Raw genomic sequence first — 19,794 nt, 5'->3', positions numbered from 1 at the left:
TAAAGCCCGCCAAGTCATTTGGTCTGGCCCTGCCAAGGCAACCGCAGTTCCAGCCATCACATTGTTGTCGTAGTTGTTGTCAAGGATCGTTGAGTTGGTTCCAACTAATAGTGACCCTGTATAGGGTTTCCGAGGAGTGCCTGGTAGGTTTGAACCACTGAACTAGTGGTTCAAACCAACCCTGCAGTCCAGTGCATTTACCCACAGCACCACACCAAGACTCCAGCCATCACATTGGTGGTGGTGGTTATGTGCCCTAGAGTTGGTTCCGACTCATAGCGACCCTGTACAGGGTTTCTGAAGCTGTAAATCTTTATGGGAGCAGAAAGCCTCATATTTCTTGTGCAGAACAGCTGGTAGTTTCGAACAGCTGTTCCTGAAGTTAGCAGCCCGATTTGTAACCACTACACTACCAGAGCTCCTTAGCCATCACATTAGGGATGAGTTAATTAAATGTATAACCAAGTATAGCAGGCTAATTTTTAAATTGCTAATTTTGTATGGCCCGCGAATGATGTTATAAAGTTTGGCAGAAAAAGGTTCTCCGCCTCTGCTCTAGGAAATCTGAGCCTTCCTCGAATTTGGAGGCTCAAAGTCAAGGCTGTGTGACCTTGGAAAGTCACTCTCCCACTCTGAGCCTCAGTTTTCTCATCTATAAACTCAATAGGATGTTCTCTAAAGACTCTGCTAGTTCCCTCATACAATGACCTGTAACATAAAGAAGCTAGAACTCTAATGCCAGGGTGCCAACCTGCATCTTGGATGGACTCTTGTACCCATTTCTCCCATCCCAACCCTGCACTACTACAGCCCAATCAAGTTAGAATCCCTTTACCCACCACCATCAGGGTCTTTGAATTACTTACTGCCCACCCAGAAGACTGCTATCAGCCACCCTGGAGAGGGACAGTAAGCACTGAGGACCCTGGTTCCATCGGAAGCCAGAAGCCAGCTTATTAATGAACCGTTTGTAATGCAATAATTTGTACTTCTCAATTACCAGGAACGACTTGATTTTACATGCATGCACTCATGCAAACACACTCAGAATACACAGACAACCCAAAGGAGCAGAGGCCAAAAGGACAGGTGGGAGAGGGACCGGGATGGGGAGAGGAGGTTAAGAGTACAGGACTAGGCAAAGCCCTTTCCAGGAACCACAGCCTCTGTGTCCAAAGCAGGTGGCTGCCAAGTCACTCTGCCTATAGCCCAGACTTAGTGGTCAATGGAACACCTGCCCCACCCCTGACTCCACCTGGAGCTCAGCCAAAGCAGCCTACTGGCCCAGCCACTCTTCTGGATGGCCAGCAGCGGGCCCCCTGTTCTCAGAGCTGCCAGCATGTTCACCAGCTCGCCAAGAGCAGATGCCTGGACTGAGGGTAGGAGAAGAGATGGAGCCAATGCCCTGAGAAGGTAGGCGCATCAGCCTCAGGGGCTCCCAGCACAGGCTCCTACCTCAGGGATGCGGACGCTGTAGGGTTGGTTGTGGAAGGTGGGTGCATTGTCGTTCACATCCCCAACCTGGATGTTCACCTTCCGTGTGATCACCTGGCAAGAGAAGAGCAGAGAATGAGTGTTGGCATCATCCAGGTCTTCTCCACCCCAGGAGCCCAGGGACCTTGTGAAACCCAGAAACATGACACCCCGGTCAGCAGGGGCCTTGGGGGACACTCACCCCCTGGTGGTCGCTGACAGAGAACTCCACCGTGAATTCTGATTTGGTCTGGAAGAAGAGAGAGGGACTGTTAGAGAGGTGGGCAGAGACCTGGGGCCTGAGTCCTGAGTGGACCTGCAGAGCCTCCAGCCTTGTCCTGGGAATTTTTCTGGGATCGGGCTTCTAATGGTTCTCCTAAAAAAACACAGCATTGACCTTTGTGTTGGTGAAGCTGGTTACAATATGGGTTCTTTCCATAAAAAAGCAATCTATTAGAAGTGAAGAATCTTGGGTTCTTGTCTTGACCCTACCTCTAAATTACTGTGCCATCTTGAGCATGTCACTAGACATCTCTGGGCCCAGTTCCTCAAATGTAAGAAGATGGCAGAAATGGAAGCTTTATTCAAACCCTTACCTTAATTTGCTAAGTGCTAAGCAGCTCTGGTAGGAGCTCTGGTAGTGTAGTGGTTACGAATCGGGCTGCAAACCTTAAGGTCAGCGGTTCGAAACTACCAGCTGCTCCGCGGGAGAAAGATGAGGCTTTCTACTCCCGTAAAGATTTACACCCTCGGAAACCCTGTACAGGGTCGCTATGGGTCGGAACCCACTCGACGGCACTTAACAACAACAACAACAAGCAGCTCTGGTAGTGTAGTGATTACGAATCGGGCTGCAAACTGTAAGGTCAGCAGTTCGAAACTACCAGCTGTTCCAAGGGAGAAAGATGAGGCTTTCTGCTCCTGTACAGATTTATAGTCTCAGACACCCTGTACAGAGTCGCTATGGGTCAGAACCAACTCCACGGCACATAACCATCACCAAGGCTCTCTGGTAGCATAGTGGTTACGAATAGGGCTGCCAACTTCTCAAGGTCAGCATTCAAAACTACCAGCAGTTCTGCAGGAGAAAGATGAGGCGTTCTGCTCCTGTAAAGATTTACAGCCTCGGAACCCTGTGCAGGGTCGCTGTGAGTCAGAAACGATTCCACGGTACTTACCAACAACCCTTGTGTGGAGCTGTAGGGGAAGTAACAGCGAGATCGGTGGTTCAAACCCACCAGTCGCTCTGGGAAACCCTATTCAGGTCACTATGAATTGGAGCAAATAACACAACAACGCAATCATGTCTTTGGAGTGTCCGGGTGGCATAAACCGTGAAGCACTTGGCTACTAACTGAAATCTTATTGATTCAAATTCACTCAGAGGCATCTTGAAGGAAAGACCTGAAGATCTCCTTCTAAAAAATGAGCCATTGAAAACCCATGGGCATATAGTTCAGCATGGCACTGACACGCACGGGGTCGTCATGAGTTAGAGTCAACTTGACAGCAAGAGTTTTGTTTTTGTTTTTTTATTTCCCCAGTTCCTGCTTTTCTGAAAAACATCCTTTGAGGAACATTTGGCAGGGAATAGACATCTATGCTCCAGAGAGCCCCATTCTACAGGGGAGGAACCCAGGGTTACTGTGCCCCTTGTTCTACAGGGGATGAACCCAGGGTTACTGTCCCCTTTGTTCTACAGGGGAGGAACCCAGGGTTAATGTGCCCCTTGTTCTTCAGGGGAGGAACCCAGGGTTACTGTGCCCCTTGTTCTACAGGGAGGAACCCAGGGTTACTGTCCCCTTTGCCCATCTAATCGGATGGTGATACTTATGGACACCCAACCACCCCATTCCAGTTCAAGTCCAAGACATCAGCATTGGTTCTCGTAGAGGGATACCCCTTAGGCCGAAGACATGACTTCAAGGGCCAGCAAGGAATCTCAGGGGAAGGCCCCTAAACGATGGTAAGTCTCCCCAAAGTCTACTCCTGCTTCCTCCCTGCCCCTCCTGCCCCCCAGGGAAGAGGGGTACTAACAGGTCTTACCTCTCTGTCCAGTGGCTGCCGGAGCCACACCACACCAGTGTCAGGCTCCACAGCAAAGAAGCGGGAGGCCTCCTCCCCAGACACACCAAACACCAGGGGATCATTGTCCATGTCTCGGGCCAGCAGCTGGGTCACAGAGGAGCCTAAGTATCCGAGGGAGCAAGAAGAGGGCAGAGCAGAAGGTCAGGCCCATACCTTGGCACCTTGTTCAGGTGGCTGAACTCCCAGCAGGGAGCATTTAATTAACTCACCCCCTAATGCGTAGTGGTTACGAATCAGGTTGCTAACCTCAAGGTCAGCAGTTCTAAACTACCAGCGGTTCCACGGGAGAAACATGAGGCTTTCTGCTCACATAAAGATTTACAGCCTTGGAAACCCTATGCAGAGTCGCTATGAGTCGGAACCGACTCCACGGCGCATAACCACCACCACCAATGTGATGGCTAAGGAGCAAACCTCTACTTGGTCATTGATAGTCCCAAGACCTTTGTATGTCATTGGTCTCTGACCCAGGCTCCCATCTCCACCCAGGCCCACTTGTCCCAGTGCATGTACCGTTAACTGGGAACCATCACCATATTCCTATCCTCAAAGAGGGAATGAAGTGCTGTGTCTCACTTTGCACAGAAGGCAAAGCCCTGGCAAGAGGCCAACCAGGAAGCCTGACCTATAGCCCCTGCCTGAGGGGACTAGCATCTTCACTTGGTTTCACAGCCCCTCAGATAGGGTGGCAAGCTATCTTGGTTTGCCTACAACTGCAGCACATGCTGGGACACGTGCTATAGTATAGTGTATGATTTCAGATGGCTCTTCTAGTCTTAGTCTTGGTAACTCCCACCAACCACCAAACAACGTTTCTGCCCAGTTGGTAGGAGAGATGTGAAAAGAAACTGGGAGGATAATTTGATTCGATTGTGGATGTTAGCAGAGTTCCTCCTAATTGTGAAAGTGTGGAATTCTAAAATGAACCATCTCAGAAACAGGAGGGAGGACCTCACTACCATCAGGAAGAAGAGCCAGGACTGGAGTGAGTCCTTTGAAACTTGAGTTCCCTGCACATCGACCGGAGGAGTGGCAGCCACAAAACCAAAAGCCAGAGCAACAGGCAGAGCGGTAGAATTCCTGGGCCACAGAGCGAGTAAAGCAGAGGGACTTTGCTTGCAGGATGGGGTGTCTCCTCCAGGCACTTAGTTGGGGGAGCTAGAGTGGAGTGCCTTCAGGCTGAGGTGGTTTGTCCTGTGGGCATTTTGTCAGCAGGCCTAAAATAGCTTTGTAACATTGGTCAGACAGAGAGAGACCTTCCTATGGGCATGGCTGAAGAAAGGCTCTTCACACTGGAACAACTGTGCCCTGCGTGTTTGTGATCCTGGATTGTAATCTGTTAACTTCCTGACCAAGTACCACTGAGTACAGTGTCTGAGTTCTATGTGGCCACTGCAGTGATTTAAGGAACCCAGCTAAGTCGAGAGTGATCAGGGGATGGAGAGCCATATTTTTGCATGTGTTAAAACCAGAAAAGTCAACAGCCAAACCAGGATCTTCAGGGGTTCCTGAACTCTCAGAGACTGTATGCACAATGTTAGGGTGTACAATGTGGCATTTTCTGCAGAAAAAGGCCTGTGGTCTTCATGTGCTTCTCAGAGGGGAGGTCAGACCAGAAAAGACAGCCATGGGCAAACCACTTCTTTAAAAACTTAAAGTTACTTTATGAAGTGGGATGGACTCACTATTGTCTTTAAATGTTGGTTCTCCTATTTACTGAACAGCTCTGAAGATCAAGCTAAGTAGAAAGATTCCAAACGCTGAAATTGTATCCAGAAACAACATTAATGAGCTTTTTAAACTTCACAAAGGATAGCTCCATTCTAACATGACAGTGAAAGCTACCATTTTTAAGGATGTCGGGAAAAGATGAGACTGTCTGCTCCCATAAAGATTTCACCTCAGAAGCCCTATGCAACTGTTCTATTCTGTCCTATAGAGTCGCTATGTGTCAAAATCGACTAGATGGCAGTGGGAACCATATGCCAGGCACTAGACAAAGCAATTTCTCATTTAATGCTGGTGTGGCGCTGTAGGATAAGCACTGGACTGCTAACCACAAGGTTGACAGTTCAAACGCATCAGCCACTGCTCAGAAACCCTGTACAGGATTGCTGTGAGTTGGAACTGACTCAATGCCACTTAAAAACAATTAACTTACTTAAAGAAATCCTGGTGGCACTGTAGGGTAAGCACTGTAGGGTAAGCTAATCAAAAGGTTGGTAGTTCAAATCCACCAGCTGTTCTATGGGAGAAAGATGAGGCTTTCTGCTCCTGTAAAGATGTATAGCCTCAGAAATTCTATACAGGGTCGCTATGAATTGGAATCTACGCAGCGGCAATGGGTTTGGCTTTTTTGGGGGGGGGGCGGGGAGTTCTATGATCTCATTTGGAGTCTTGGTGTAGCACTGTGAGTTAATGCACTGTACTACAAAGTCAGTTTGAACCACAAGGTTGGTGGTTCAAGCTCACCAGCCAGTCCTTGGAAACCCTATACAGGGTCACTATGAGTCATAACCAGCATGACAGCACTTAACAACAACAACAACAATTGTCTCATTTGGATTCCTGGTGTGGTATTGTAGGATCAGCACTGGACTGCAAACCACAAGGTCGGCAATTCAAACCCACCAGCTGCTCCTTGAAAACCCTGTACAGGGTTGCTTTGAGTCGGAACCAACTCTACGATATTTAACAACAACAACAATTATTTCATTTAACCCTTACTATTATCTCATGGTATAGTTCTATAGGATAAGCTCTGGACTGCTAACCATAACGTTGGCATTTCAAATCCCTAGTTGTTCCTCGGAAACCCTATACAGGGTCACTTATGAGTCGGAACCAACAGCACTTAGCAACAGCAACGACATTATCCCCAGTTAACAGACAAAGCAACATAGAGTGATTAAGTAACGGAACCAGGGCCACACAGTAAGATGGATTTCTCAGGCATTCTGGGTAAGAGTTCATGTTTGTTTCCACAGCTTTATAGGATAGAGCTTCAAAAAAGTTAATGGAAGCCAGAACTAGATGGTGCCTGGCTATTATTACTAACTGCTCTGAAAGGGATCACATTAGACGGTCCTGGATAGAACAGGAGAAAAATGTGGAACTCAAAATTATCTGAAAATAAAAAAGACCAAACTTAATGGTCCAAAAGAGACTGGAGGAACCTGAGACTATAGCGTCTGGTCACCCTTCAGGTCTCGAACAGAACTCACCCACATGGTTCCAATTTTAGCCAAGTGGTAGATAGTAATATAAGGTATGGTTAGCCATTCCAGATCAAAAGGACAGCATTTTCCTAAGGACAAAATTGAGAAGGGTTGGGAAGGAAGGAGGAAGGGAAACACAAATCATAAGGAGGGAGGGGGATGGCAATCATTGAGATGAAATGAAGTGTATGATTTGTTGAATGTAAAACTGATGATCTGCTCTGTAAACCTTCACTCAATTCACAGTAAACTTTTTTTCTTTTTTCCAGTCTGTGAAAAAACGAAGTAGAAAGCTAATGGAATTGTCTCATGAACTTTTTGAAGCCTCCTCATAAATCTCAATATTTGATATTTAGACTCAAGTCTTGGGGCTTCCACAGGCATGAATTGCTCATCATATTTGGGGGAGGTGTGTATTTATGACATGCCAGACACCAAGCTAGACCCACTCACATGAGTTCTCTCATTATTTCCTCTTGGCATCTCTATTTGATAGTCATCATTCTACCCATTTCACAGATTAGGAAATCAAGGATCAGGGAGGCAAAGTAGCTTCACCAAGGTCATACATCACAACAGCAGAGTAGGCTACGGCAGCATCCAAGATGATGGGAGGTTTTCAGTGAGAGAAGGAGCACAATTATGAAACAGTTGGAACACCCTTAGAGACATCTGGGCTGCCCAACCTTCTGTTTTAGAGATGGAGAAGTTGAAGGCATTTAACAAGTTGCCCAGAGTAAGATGGTAAGCAAGCGAGTCAGGACTCAGACCCAAATTTCCAGACTCCCAGCCCAGTGTTCTTTCTAGATGGAAATATATATGACATCATACATACATCAAGCATATCATCCCAAAATGTTCACAGTATTCAGTGACAAGCAATTATTTTATACTACCATAAAAGGAATATGTTAGGAGCATAATATAAACTTTAACGTATTTTTTTCAAAATACCGCCTAAAGCTGTCAAGACATTTCTTGCCTGGCCCAGACTTTCGAGAACAAGTCTCACCTTTCTTTTGCCCTCAGGGGTCCTTTGGTGGCAAAGTTGGAGAAACACTGAGTTTCTCTCTAGTGTGGGCAGGGCCCACAGGTGGAAATTTAGAGTCCCTGCTGATTCAAGTACAACAGTGAGTCCATGGCAGTCTGTAGCTGTCCCAAAAGGCAGACCACCCCCGACAACTTTCTTCCGGGTTCAGCCTAGAGTGGGAGAGGGCTTAGCTCCTGGCTGGACAAGGGGATTCTGGGAAGGCTAACTGGTCCTCCAGCCAAGGTCGCACGAGCCAACCAATATCCCAAATGGCTCTTTCAGGCCCGACACTCAGGTCCTCCTGAGAAGGGGGGCCCTGGGCAGGACAGGGATGGGGCCATCAGCTACTGTCACCCACCCTGTAATTTCCTGGACTTTTATCCATTTTCCCCTCAATTATGTGCAGCTCAAAATGGTCCTTTTCAGCTTCCTCATGGGCTCTTGCCTGCTTACGCCTTCTTTGTGTCCCAGGTAATTGCTAGTGACCTTTTCTAAGTGTACTAATTAAAGGTGCCGATTTAATATTATATTTAAGACAAGACGCCCCGCAATTTTCCAGCTGGGCAGCACACTCCCCCGCCCAGCTCTGTTCTGCCACTTTCTAGAAGCTGGGCCCAGCCCTGGCTTCTCCAGAGAGCAAAGCTTATCCCCACCAGGGGATGCTTCGAGGGGTCTCTGTACCATTCTGACAAGAACGAGGCCAATCTGTGGGCCCCACTCCAGTCACTGTTCATGGGGAACATCCCTGGCTGAGATCCTGGGGTTCAGAAGCCACACTCTGAGTATGGTCCCACCTGAGGAACAGAAAACATACCAGTATCTTAGGGCTATAGCATGCCTGTTGTTTTTTCTAGTGCTTAAAAAAAAATAAAAAAGCTTAAGAATTCACAGGAGCTGGGATGAGCCCTGTACTGTGGACAGATGGGAGGTGGGATTTCCCCTATACCTTAGCCACTAAGCACATACCACTTCCACACACACCAGCCTGACTTCCACTACCAGCCCCATGACTCCTCCTGAGGGCCATCAGGGTCCACTCTGTCCATCCCTAGGACAGGCTGCAAGTGCCAAGTAACTGATGGAAGACAATGGGTAAAGATGAGGATTGGTAAATAAAACGTCCAGCTCCTTCCCCTTTTGGGGGGATGGGAGTAACTCAGAAGCATCTGTTTTATACTGGCTACTAGAGATCTCCAGCGGGATGAGTCTCCAGCCCCCAAGTAGTGACTTGGTTGATACCGCATCTCCTTATTGCCCTAATGGTGTCTCCAGAATCACCTCCCCAATAAGCTATCTGTACTCAAATCCTCATCACAACTGTTTCTCAGAGAACCCAAAAAAGACACCCCCTATAAAAGACAAACGGAGTCCTGGTGCGGCATTGTGGGTTAATGCGCCAGACTGCAAAGCCGTTTGAACTGCAAAGTTGGCAGTTCAAGCTCACCAGCAGCTCCTCGGAAACCCTATACAGGATCACTACGGATCAGAACCAATTTGACAGCACTTAACAACAACAACAATAAAAGACGTACAGTCTCGGAAACCCTATAGAGGATCGCTATGAGTTGGAGTTGACTCAGTGGCAGAGGATCTGGGGGAAAGGTCGGCATCAGAACCACCAGAACTTGTTCTAGTACTGATTTTCAGGTTCTGCTGACTCAGTGGGCTGGGGTGCAGTCAGAGTCTACCTTAAAGACTTTCTCCCACTCTCCCAGCAAGAGACTCTGATGCATGGTCAGGCTCGGAAATCCTGGCTAGTTTATGGCAGGGTGATATTCAAATATTTAACAATGGCCACAGTACAAGCATCAGCCAATCAGAAAGGACGCTGGCCATAAACAATGGAACAGTGCGGACTGACTGTAAGTCAGTCTGGTTTATGGCTCACATTTCAGATGCAGAGAAAAATTCCTCGGGCCCCAGGATGATTTAAAGGCTCAGTCCTCTGGCTCCAGGCTCAATCAGTGCACCTCCCACTACCCTCATGGTGAAGGCTAACACATAGAAGCTGAGGCCACTGCACTCAGCTAGCCTAATCCAGTCTAGGGCCCAGTCTTAATCATGGGCAGAAAGAGAAGTTTTAAAGCATTTAAACAGTGACTTAGATCAGATCATGGCCACAGCCCTAGTACTCTGTTGGGGGTCACACATCCCACAGCATCAAACACCAGGCTCCCTGGGTTCACTGCATACTGGCCCCCATGTGCCTCTTTCTGTTCCTGAACAAGCCAAATTCATTGCAGCATCCGGACCTGTTACAGTTTGAACTGTGCCCTCCCTGCCCCCTCCAAGTGATATGTTGAATCCCTAATCCTCGTTTTCTCTTTGGAAATGAGGTCTTTGAAGTTGTGATCAGTTAGGCTAACATGGAGTCATAATAGAGCAGGGTGGGTCCTATTGCCATCTGGTTGGTTGGCTGTGTGCCGTGGAGTCGGTTCCGACCCATAGCGACCCTGTAAAGGGTTTCTGAGGCTGTAAATCTTTACAGGAGCAAAAAGCCTCATCTTTCTCCCATGGAACAGCTGGTAGTTTTGAACTGCTGACCTTGTGGTTTGCAGCCCAATTCGTAACCACTACGCTACCAGAGTGGTGGTCTAATAAAAGAGGAGAAGTGACACAGAGACAGGGAGACAGAAAAAGAAAACCATGTGAGGTTGCAGCTGCCAAGTCAAGGAATACTTGATGCTGCCAGAAGCCGAGGGGGGTAGGCATAGAACGCTCCCTAGGAGCACCCTGACCTTGGACTCCCAGTCTCTAGAACCGTGGGACAACGAATTCCAGTTTGTGGAATTTGGTTATGAGGTACATAACAAGATATCCCTAGGAAATGAATACAGGGCCTTTGCCTCATTGTGCCTTCTGCCAGGAATTTTTTTGCCTAGGTTGCTACATGTCATTATTCACCTATCAGGTCAGAAGCTTCCTCTGGAGAGAGGCCTTCCTGGAATACTTAGTCAGATAGATGCAGTCCATGTGAAGCCTATTCTTGTCTTCGCAGCCCTCACCCCTCTGAAATGATCTTTTTACATCCACATAACTTGCTGATTGACTGCCCCCTTGCCCAACCCCATCTGCCATGCAGCACACTCTTGTGGGAGCATCGGCCTTGCCTATTGTGTCCCCAAGCCTAACACAGCCACTGGCAGCAAGCAGGTCCTCAAAAAACAGTCTTCGGATTAACAGATGACTCCCACCAACTACCCAGAGGTGCTAGGAGAAGACAGTTTCCCAAAGCCATGAAGATCTCTGAGCCGTGCCAAGAGGAGAGAATGTAGCAAGTTAATTCCTAATTATGCACACTAATGGACAGGAAAAAGCATGGCTAATGGAAACCTAATAATGACCAAACAGTAGCACTTGGCTTGGGATGCTGGCAGAATTAGAGTTTGGCACTGGCTGGAGGCCCAGGCTCTCAGAATCGGTCAGGTACCTCATCCAGGGGGCTGGGATGAGGAGTCCTGGCGTGCTGTAGGATCAGCACTGGACAGATAACTACAAAGTTTGCAGTTCAAACCCACCAATTGCTCCTTGGAAACCCTATATAGGGTTGCTAAGAGTCAGAACTAACTCAACGGCACATAATAACAACGACAATAGTGTCCAATACACATAACAGAACCGTTAATAGCTGAAGCTCTGTAATGTGCATCTGAAAGGTTTTCTTGGTTCTCTGAGCTTTTTGAAGTAATTTGTAAATTCAGCCAGCAGTCTTAAGTCAGAATGATCTTGTTGTTACCACATCTTGTTGCTATTGTTACTTGTTGTAGAGTTGGTTCTGACTCATAGCAACGCTGTAAAGGGTTTCCCAGGAGCAGCTGGTGGGTTTGAACTGCTGACCTTGTGGTTCACTGTCCAGAGCTGATCCCACAGCACCACACCAGGAGTCTAATCTACTACTTGACTGACAATTGGGCCTGCGTATTGCATCCTGGGGAGCCATGTTTCTCATCCTGAGGCACTGTATCCCATTTTGGAAGCTGGGTAGCTCATCTTAGGGCATGTACCCCATCCTAGGGAGTATGCTTCTCATCCTGGGTCTGTAACCTATTCTGGGAGCCAGGAATACCATCTTGGAGTCTATATCCTGGAGCTGTGCATCCCATCAAGGGGGTCACACAATCCATCCTTGGCCAGGGATTCTGGTATGGGTGGGGCTCCGCTCAGTGGGCTGCCCAGTCCTGGAAGGCTCATCGTCCAGGGTGTCCTCCCCCTCAGCAGCAGGCCACATCCATCTTCCAGGCAAGGGACAGACAATGACAGCCTTTCCTGCAGCCCTGCTGAGCCCATGCTGATAGCTTAGATGACTGTCATTATTATTATTGTTGTTATTTGTACCCAGAGGCCTGGGTTGGGATGGCTTCTTGTGCTGTTCCTGGGAGCCGTGGCTCTTTAGTTGTGCAGGCAGGCAGGGCAGGGCAGGGCAGGGCAGGGCAGGGCAGGCAGGGCAGGCAGGGCAGGGCAGGGCAAGGCAGGGCAGGGCAGGGCAGGGCAGGGCAGGTTTTGCTTTTTTTCTGGAAAGGGGAAGGATTACGCTATGATTGTTTCCCAAACATGGAATGGATGCTACTCGAAGAATGAAGGGGTCAGTGGGGTCTTTTTAAACATACCACAGACTGAGCCACATCCTACTACAAACAGCTCTCTGAGTCCCCTCAAAACTAAAACGGAATTCTTTAACCATACCATTCAATGATGTCCCAACGTGGTCTCAGCCTCCCTGAACAATCGCATTCCCCACTGGTGCCCTGGGATCAGCCCACCAGGTCAGCCCACCTTGGGCCCATGGCAGCAGGGCACACCTCCATACTATGCTATTGCTGTTCCTTCTGCCTTGGAAGGCCTCTTCTCTTTGTTTCTCAAAATCCCAGTCACCTCACACACCGCCTCTGCCATGAAGTTCTCTCAGTCAGAGTCATTATTCTCTCCTCAGGGCTCCCTGATTCATGAAGGCAAAGACTGGTGTTCTGGGACACACTTGGCAAATCTTTGTTCTGCTCTCCCCAACTTTCCATGATTAACTATTGCTCCTTGGAGGCCAAGGAGTTAGGCAGTGCCAGTCCTTTTCCCATGCAGACATTGATAATCAATCACAGCACCCTTGCCTGTTTGAGTGCATCTTCAACTTCAGAACCCTTCACAACACTGAGCTTCATTCTGTCATCACTAATCAATCCGAAAAGGCACCTGAGAACCAAGTTTTTGCCATCTGTGAACTAAAGGGTCTTCACACTAGTTCTGATCTACTGTCCCTTCCTGCCCAGAGGCCACAGCCATGAGGAGCAGGCTTGGAGTCTTCAGGACAAGCACAGAAATAGGGAGTAGTTAGGGCTTCAAGAGACAAAGGAACTCCTGAAATAAGCACCAAACAAAGCACCTTCTCATTTTGCTGAGCAGAGAGGGTTGCCTGGGGTAGGACTGTGTGTTCATAAGCAGTTGAGCAGTTGAGTCCCGGTGTGGCACTGTAGGATAAGCACTGGACCACAAGGTTGGTTTGAACTGCAAGGCTGGCAATTCAAACTCACCAGCTGCTCCTCAGAAACCTTATATAGGGTAGCTATGAGCCGGAACTGACTCAACAACACTTAACAATAACAACAAGTGGTTGAACGAGCCAAGGAGATACAAATGGCAGGCCTCCAAGCCCAGATCCAAGGTCATGGGTTATGGCCAGGGTTTTCTGTGGATAACCACCCCATCCCAGCCCCGTGGTCATCAGGCCTGCTGCACACTCCCTCCCCCATCAGGAGGGAGACTGCTGTCCTCCCCAAGAAGGCACCTCTGCTAGGTTTCGGCCAGAGCCAAGGGCTCCTGCTCTTCCTGTCCCCTGAGGGCCTGGGCTGGCCTTGGGACCCTGCAATCTCATTTGTCTCCCCTCTGGGATCAGACAGGCCAGTTAAGGGCCTTGAGCCCAGGAATAATCCGTCTTAGGTTACTTCCCTGCTCCCCTGCATTCCATCACGTGTCATCTCCCCAGTCCCCCTGGGTCTTGAACTTGATTTGACCTCAGGTGAGCTGGGGTTTTGTCCTGGGTCCTGCCTATAGTGACCTAGAGGGACTGGAGTCCCTAACTCTTCAGTTATGCCCCCATTCTCCTCTGCAACCCTAGTTCAGCAGAAAAGGAAACCGCAGTATCTGCCTCCAAAACTCACAAGCAGTATTCCTACCCTCTCTCTCCTATAGCTCACTCTGTTTGGAGGACAGCATGAACCTTCTTGGGGCAAGGAAACGAGAGTTTATTAAGCACCTACTGTCTGCTGGGTTCTATGCACCCTACCATCTATTTCTCAAAATGTCCCTACAGACAGCAGTTAGCATCTCTACTATACAGACGAGAAACTGAAGCTCAGAGTAGTAAAGTGGCCTGCCTGAGGTCACACAGCTAAGAGGTAACAAAGCGAGGATTAGAACCCAAGTCTGCTAACCTCAGAATTCATGTTCCTCCACCTCATGATTTTTCCCCCAAGCCCGAAAGTGATTAGCTAAACTCAGCCTTCTCAGTGCCCCACAGACAGTGACCCTCATGGGGGCCCCAGGCCACTCGGATGCCTCCATACGTCACGCTGTTCTGAAATCTAGGGTTACTTGCACATTTTTGAGGCAGGTCTCCCCTTTATTACCCTGATTTTCACACCCCAATTATCACCTGCCAACAAGCAATGCTGATTCCCTCCTGAGACTCACAGAAGGGGTGACCAACTCATTTACCAAGGATACATGCTAGTTAGCCAGTCATTAAACATCAGGAAAGTATAAACCCAGAGGGTCTGGTGACAGGGAGGAGGAGGAAGCCCCACTAGAAAAGAGAAAGACATTAAATTCTAATATTTGAGAGATCTGGCTCCAAGTTCCAGAAATCCAGAGCTGTTCTGCTTCCGACACAACATAGTAAATTGCAGTGCCACAAGATAAATATTCAACCTCAAGGTTGGTTTGAAATGCAAGACTGGCGGTTCAAACTCACCAGTCACTCCTTGGAAACCCTACACAGGGTCAATATGACTAGGAACTGACTTGACAGCACTTAATGGCAACCACAACAACTTACTAAGCTGGACTGCGAACCATAAGGTTTGAGCCCATCATTGGCTGTGTAGGAGAAAGATGAAGCTTTCTGCTCCTGTGAAAATTTAAAGCCTCAGAAATCCTAAACAGGGTGGCTAGGACTGGAACTGACTCAGTGGCATTTAACATCAGCCACCAGAACATGACCTTGTTTTGGGATATAGGTTTGTATTGTTTTGTTTTTTTACAAATGTTATCAGTTACATTAAGGAGCTCTGGTATTGTAGTGGTTACGAATCGGGCTGTGAACCTCAAGGTCAGCAGTTCGAAACTACCAGCTGTTTCGCGGGAGAAAGATGAGGTTTTCTACTCCCGTAAAGATTTACAGCCTCGGAAACCCTGTTCAGGGTCGCTATGGGTCGGATCCGACTCAATGGCACTTAACAACAACAACATCAGTTACATTAATGAAGTAGCAGGGTGAACACTAATCCTAATCCCTTCTGAGTGGCATTTTATAAAAGAGACAGACAGTAAATAAGCGTACACAGGGGAAAACAGCGCGTGAGGATTTGTCAACAAGGCAAGAAATGCACAGAGCTCCAGAAACAGAAGGAGACGAGGGAAGATCGTGCCACAGAGCCCACAGAGCAGAGCACAGATCTATTGATGTCCTGAGATCTGGCCTCTAGCCTCCAAAATGGTGAGAAAATAAATGTCCATTCATGAAAGCCACCCACCTTGGGGCATTTTGTTACGGCAGCCCTAGAAAACTAAGGCAGTCACAGTGAGGTTAAGTTACTTGCCTAAAGACACACAGCTAGTGAGTGGTGGAACTGGGTTTGTTCACCAGTCCTAATTCCCACAGCTCCATTATAATCATTCATTCAATCATTCACTCACTCAACAAACACTGCCTGGGCTGCTCTGTGCCAGGCACTGTGCCAGGCACTGGAGATACTTCAATGAACATGACAGACAGAAGCCCCTGCCCTCTTGGAGCTGACACCCCAGCGGGCAGATAGAGGATCTCTTAAGGCCCATGCTTTTCCTAGCCTTTCACTGAGACATTTGGGAAGATTAAGCATGGGTTTGGGGGTCTGCTCACATCCTGGGTATATGTAGAATTGTGTTCCCCACCCTTGACACTGATTCTTGGTCTGTTACCTCCAGGAGAAGTGCTCCATACGGTGCTAGGGCAGGGGCTTGGGGGCTTAGACACAGGGTCCAGAGGTCAAAGAGAAGCTTTGGGAGGAAGGGAACCCAGTGAGATCCCCTTCTGAAGATGGATAGACACAGCAGAAGAAAGCTGAGCGGGGCTCTGGTCTCTGCACAGCCATCATTGGCCGTGGGTAAACTGCTCCCCTCTCTGGAGCCAAGTGGGACTGAATGTCAAGGCCAAAAGCTCAGGGGTCCATGGAGAGAATCACATCCAAGTTTGGCAAATAAGCCACAGTGCATGTGCCATGCCGGCTCTGGATCACACCCCTGTGGGCTCTGTGTGGACGACTGCTAGGCCCCCTGAGAGCTCAGCAGGAAGAAGCTCTGTGATCCATTAGTGACACCCGACCTGAGTGTGGCCTTGCAGGGTGAGTTGCACGTGTGGTATACACTTGTTTCTTGATGTGGCCCACAAGCCCATCGTGCCAAGGAGAAAACAGGGCTGCACAGTTCAGTGATTAGTCCATGGCCCTCCAGCTAACAGGTAGCAGAGCTGAGATTCAAATTGGTCCCTGGGGGTCCCAAAGCAGTGTTCTTGCCCTACCCCACATGAAGGTCCCATCCAGTGAAAACAGTTATAATGCTAGGTTTTTTTTTTACCCTGTGCCCTGGATGCACAATGTTCTGGGTGGTGTCCACAGTCAGTACACTTGGCTGCTTACTTAAAGGTTAGAAATTGGAGTCTATCTACAAGCACCTTGCAAGGCCTGGTCATCCACTTCAGAAAAAAACAACCGTATGCAACACAGCTCTATTCTTACACACCTGAGATCATCATGAGTCAGAATCAATTTTATGTCAACTGTTTTTGTTGTTTTTAAATGCATACATCACAGTCCCAGTTCTTAAGGGTTTTCTATCTGGTTAAGGCACAGGAAGGAGACATTTAGGGAATGAGCTTGACCTGGAGGCCTGGGAGCCAGTGTTTATGTCCTTGCTAGACTATATATTATTTTTCTGCCCAGAAATAGCAGCCTAAGCATGAAAGAGTCACGAAGAAACTGGTTCTGGAATGCTCTGTTTGACCTTCTCGAGTCCTTGCTGCAAATCCCAGCACTATGGGGCCTGAAGCCCTGTCACTTGGGGCCAGGAGAGCCAAGTGGTAGTTACTAGATTTAATAACAGTGATAATAGTGGGGTGGGTTTTTTGTTTTTGTTTTTTCTCCTGAAACTTTTCAATTCATTGAACTGTTCAATTAACTTTACAAAAGGAAATGTGGAAAAATGACGCAAATTGAACTTGACATTATCATTAAAATAAACAGAGCACTGCAGGCCTTTAAAGTCTCACAAAGAGATTATCCAAACACTCCCAGGCACACACTGCCTGCTCAGAAGGGACCCCTCCTGCCCTGAGCTGGTGGACAGGGTCACAAGTCACCTCCCCAGAGGTCAGGAATGGGGCTTTCAGGAGGGGAGGGCCTCCGCCAGGGAGGCCAGCTCGCTTGGACGACAGCTCTCCACTAACAGGCTGTCCCCTACTGGTGCAAACAGTGGTTCCACTGGGCCTCAGCCTGGCCACACGTTAGGTCACCGGTGACCCCTTTGAAGCCCAGGTGTCCAGGCTGCACCCTGACCAAATACATCAGGCTGGACCATTGATACTTTGTTTGGGCTTTGTTTAATTTTAACTTTTTATTGTGATAAAATATATAAAACATAAAACTTGCCATTCTAACCACGACAATGTATCCATTTGGAGACACTGATGGCATTCACTCTCTATTTACCCAACAGTTGCATCATTCCAAACAGTAACATCACTCTGTGGGAACATTTCAGCACCCACGCCCCTCTTTCCCTTGGCCCAGCCCCTTATTATTGCTAATTGTTTTCAAGTGGGCTCCGACTCGTGAGGTTCTTCTGTAAAACAGAATGAAGCATTGTCTAGTCCTGCCCCATCTACATGTTTGTTGGTATGTTTGAGCCACTGTGCAGTGTGTCTGCTAGCCTAGAGGGCTCCCTCCCAGCACAACACTGCACAATGTTCTGTTGTGACCCAGAAGACTTTCACTGGCTAATTTTTGGAAGCAGATTGTCAAGCCTATCTTCCGAGTCTGCTCTAGTCTGGGAGTACTGCTGAAATCTGTCCTCCACGGGTAACCCTGGTGGTATTTTAGGTGGCACACCTTCCAGTATCATTTGTTGTTGTTAAGTGCAGTCGAGTTGGTTCCGACTCATAATGACCCTGTATAGGGTTTCCAAGGAGCAGTTGGTGACTTTGAACCACTGACCTTGCAGTTCAAACCAACCTTGTTGTCCAGGGCATTATCCTGCAACGCCACACCAGGACCCCACACATTAGCACACATATATATTAATAATTATGCATTATATAATTCAATAATATGATATAAGATTATGTATTATATAATTAGACTTTATTAAGATAATAACATTTAACTGTGTGATACATTGTTGTTGTTGGTCAGTGCCGTTGATTTGGTTAAGACTCACAGCGACCCTGTATAAGATTTCTGAGGCAGGATTGGTAAATTTGAACCACCAACCTTGTGGTTCAAACCAACATTGCTGTCCAGTGCATTATCCTGCAGCGCCACACCAGGACTCCTATCTTTATGGGAGCAGAAAGCCTCATCTTCCTCCTGCGGAGAATCGAACTGCTGACCTTGGGGGTTAGCAGCCCAGCTCATAATCCACTGCGCTACCAGGGCTCCTTTCCAGTCCCATAGCAACATGAAAACCATCACAGTACGACAAACTTTCTGAAGTTACCTACTCTAGATATTTCATGTAAGTGTAATTACATACGATTTATTCTTCTGTGTCTGGCTTATTTCAGTCAGCATAATGTGTTCAAGGATCATCCTTGTCCCAGCATGTATCAGGACTTCATTTGTTTTATGGCTACATAATATTCCATTGCATGTATGCGTATCTATCACATTTTGTTTATTCACTAATCTACTGGGTTGTTTTCATCCTCTGGCTGTTGTGAATAACGTTGCAGTGATTGCTGGTATACACATCTCTGTTTGAGTCCCTGCTGTCTTTAGGGTACATACGTAGGAGTAAAATTTCCGGGTCATATGTTAATCCTGGTGTGGCATTGTAGGAGAAGCACTGGACTGCTTAACCACAAGGTCAGTGGTTCAAACACACCAGCTGCTCCTCAGAAACCCTGTATAGGGTCGATGTGAGTTGGAACCAACTCACCTGGGGAGCTTCTAAAAATGGTAATCCCACATTTAACTATTTGAGGAACCAAACAAACTACTTTCTACAGTGGCTGCACCATTTTCTATTCCCATGAGCAATGCACACGGGTTGAGCTTCAGGGTATTTTTTTCAAACTCCCCAGTGGTTCCACTGTGCAGTTGTGGTTCAGTTCTAGGGTCTAGATGATTTCTGAGGTTCCTATAAGGCTTGGGACTCAATTGAGAAACTACAAAGCACGGGAACCTACGGGAATAATCTCGTTGGCACACTGGAATTACCAGAGATTTAAAAAAATACTCACACCATGATAGACTCTTCAACAGAAGGTGCTGGCAGAACTGGTAAGCAATATGCAAAAGACTGAAACAAGATATTTACCTCACGCTTTATACAAAAACTAACTCAGCATGGATTAAAGACCTAAATGTGAATCCCAGAATTGTAAAGGCCATCAATGAAAAAATAGGGATAAATGTGAGGGCTCTAATACAGGGCACACACAGACTACCAAACATTTTGAAAATTACACAAACAAAAGTAGACAAAATAGATGATTGGGGCATACCAAAAATTTTAAACTTA

The 19,794-nt window shown here is 47.6% G+C and overlaps 1 protein-coding gene across 1 annotated transcript in view; it reads right to left on the bottom strand.

Moving 5' to 3' along the window:
- The window catches only part of CDH23 (cadherin-related 23), a 569,346-nt gene that overhangs the window by 403,651 nt on the left and 145,901 nt on the right, over positions 1-19,794 (bottom strand). Inside the window, exons 4-6 of the mRNA XM_006835863.1 lie at positions 3,520-3,662; positions 1,676-1,723; positions 1,456-1,548 (exon numbers count right to left, since the gene is read on the bottom strand). Coding sequence (XP_006835926.1) covers positions 1,456-1,548; positions 1,676-1,723; positions 3,520-3,662 — 284 coding nt within the window. The remainder of the gene's footprint in view (positions 1-1,455; positions 1,549-1,675; positions 1,724-3,519; positions 3,663-19,794) is intronic.

This window comes from Chrysochloris asiatica, unplaced genomic scaffold (genome assembly GCF_000296735.1).
Source record: "Chrysochloris asiatica unplaced genomic scaffold, ChrAsi1.0 scaffold00020, whole genome shotgun sequence".
NCBI classification, from domain to species: domain Eukaryota; kingdom Metazoa; phylum Chordata; class Mammalia; order Afrosoricida; family Chrysochloridae; genus Chrysochloris; species Chrysochloris asiatica.
The sequence above is the reverse complement of the archived record's forward strand: the minus strand, read 5'-3'. Positions and strand labels throughout refer to the sequence as shown.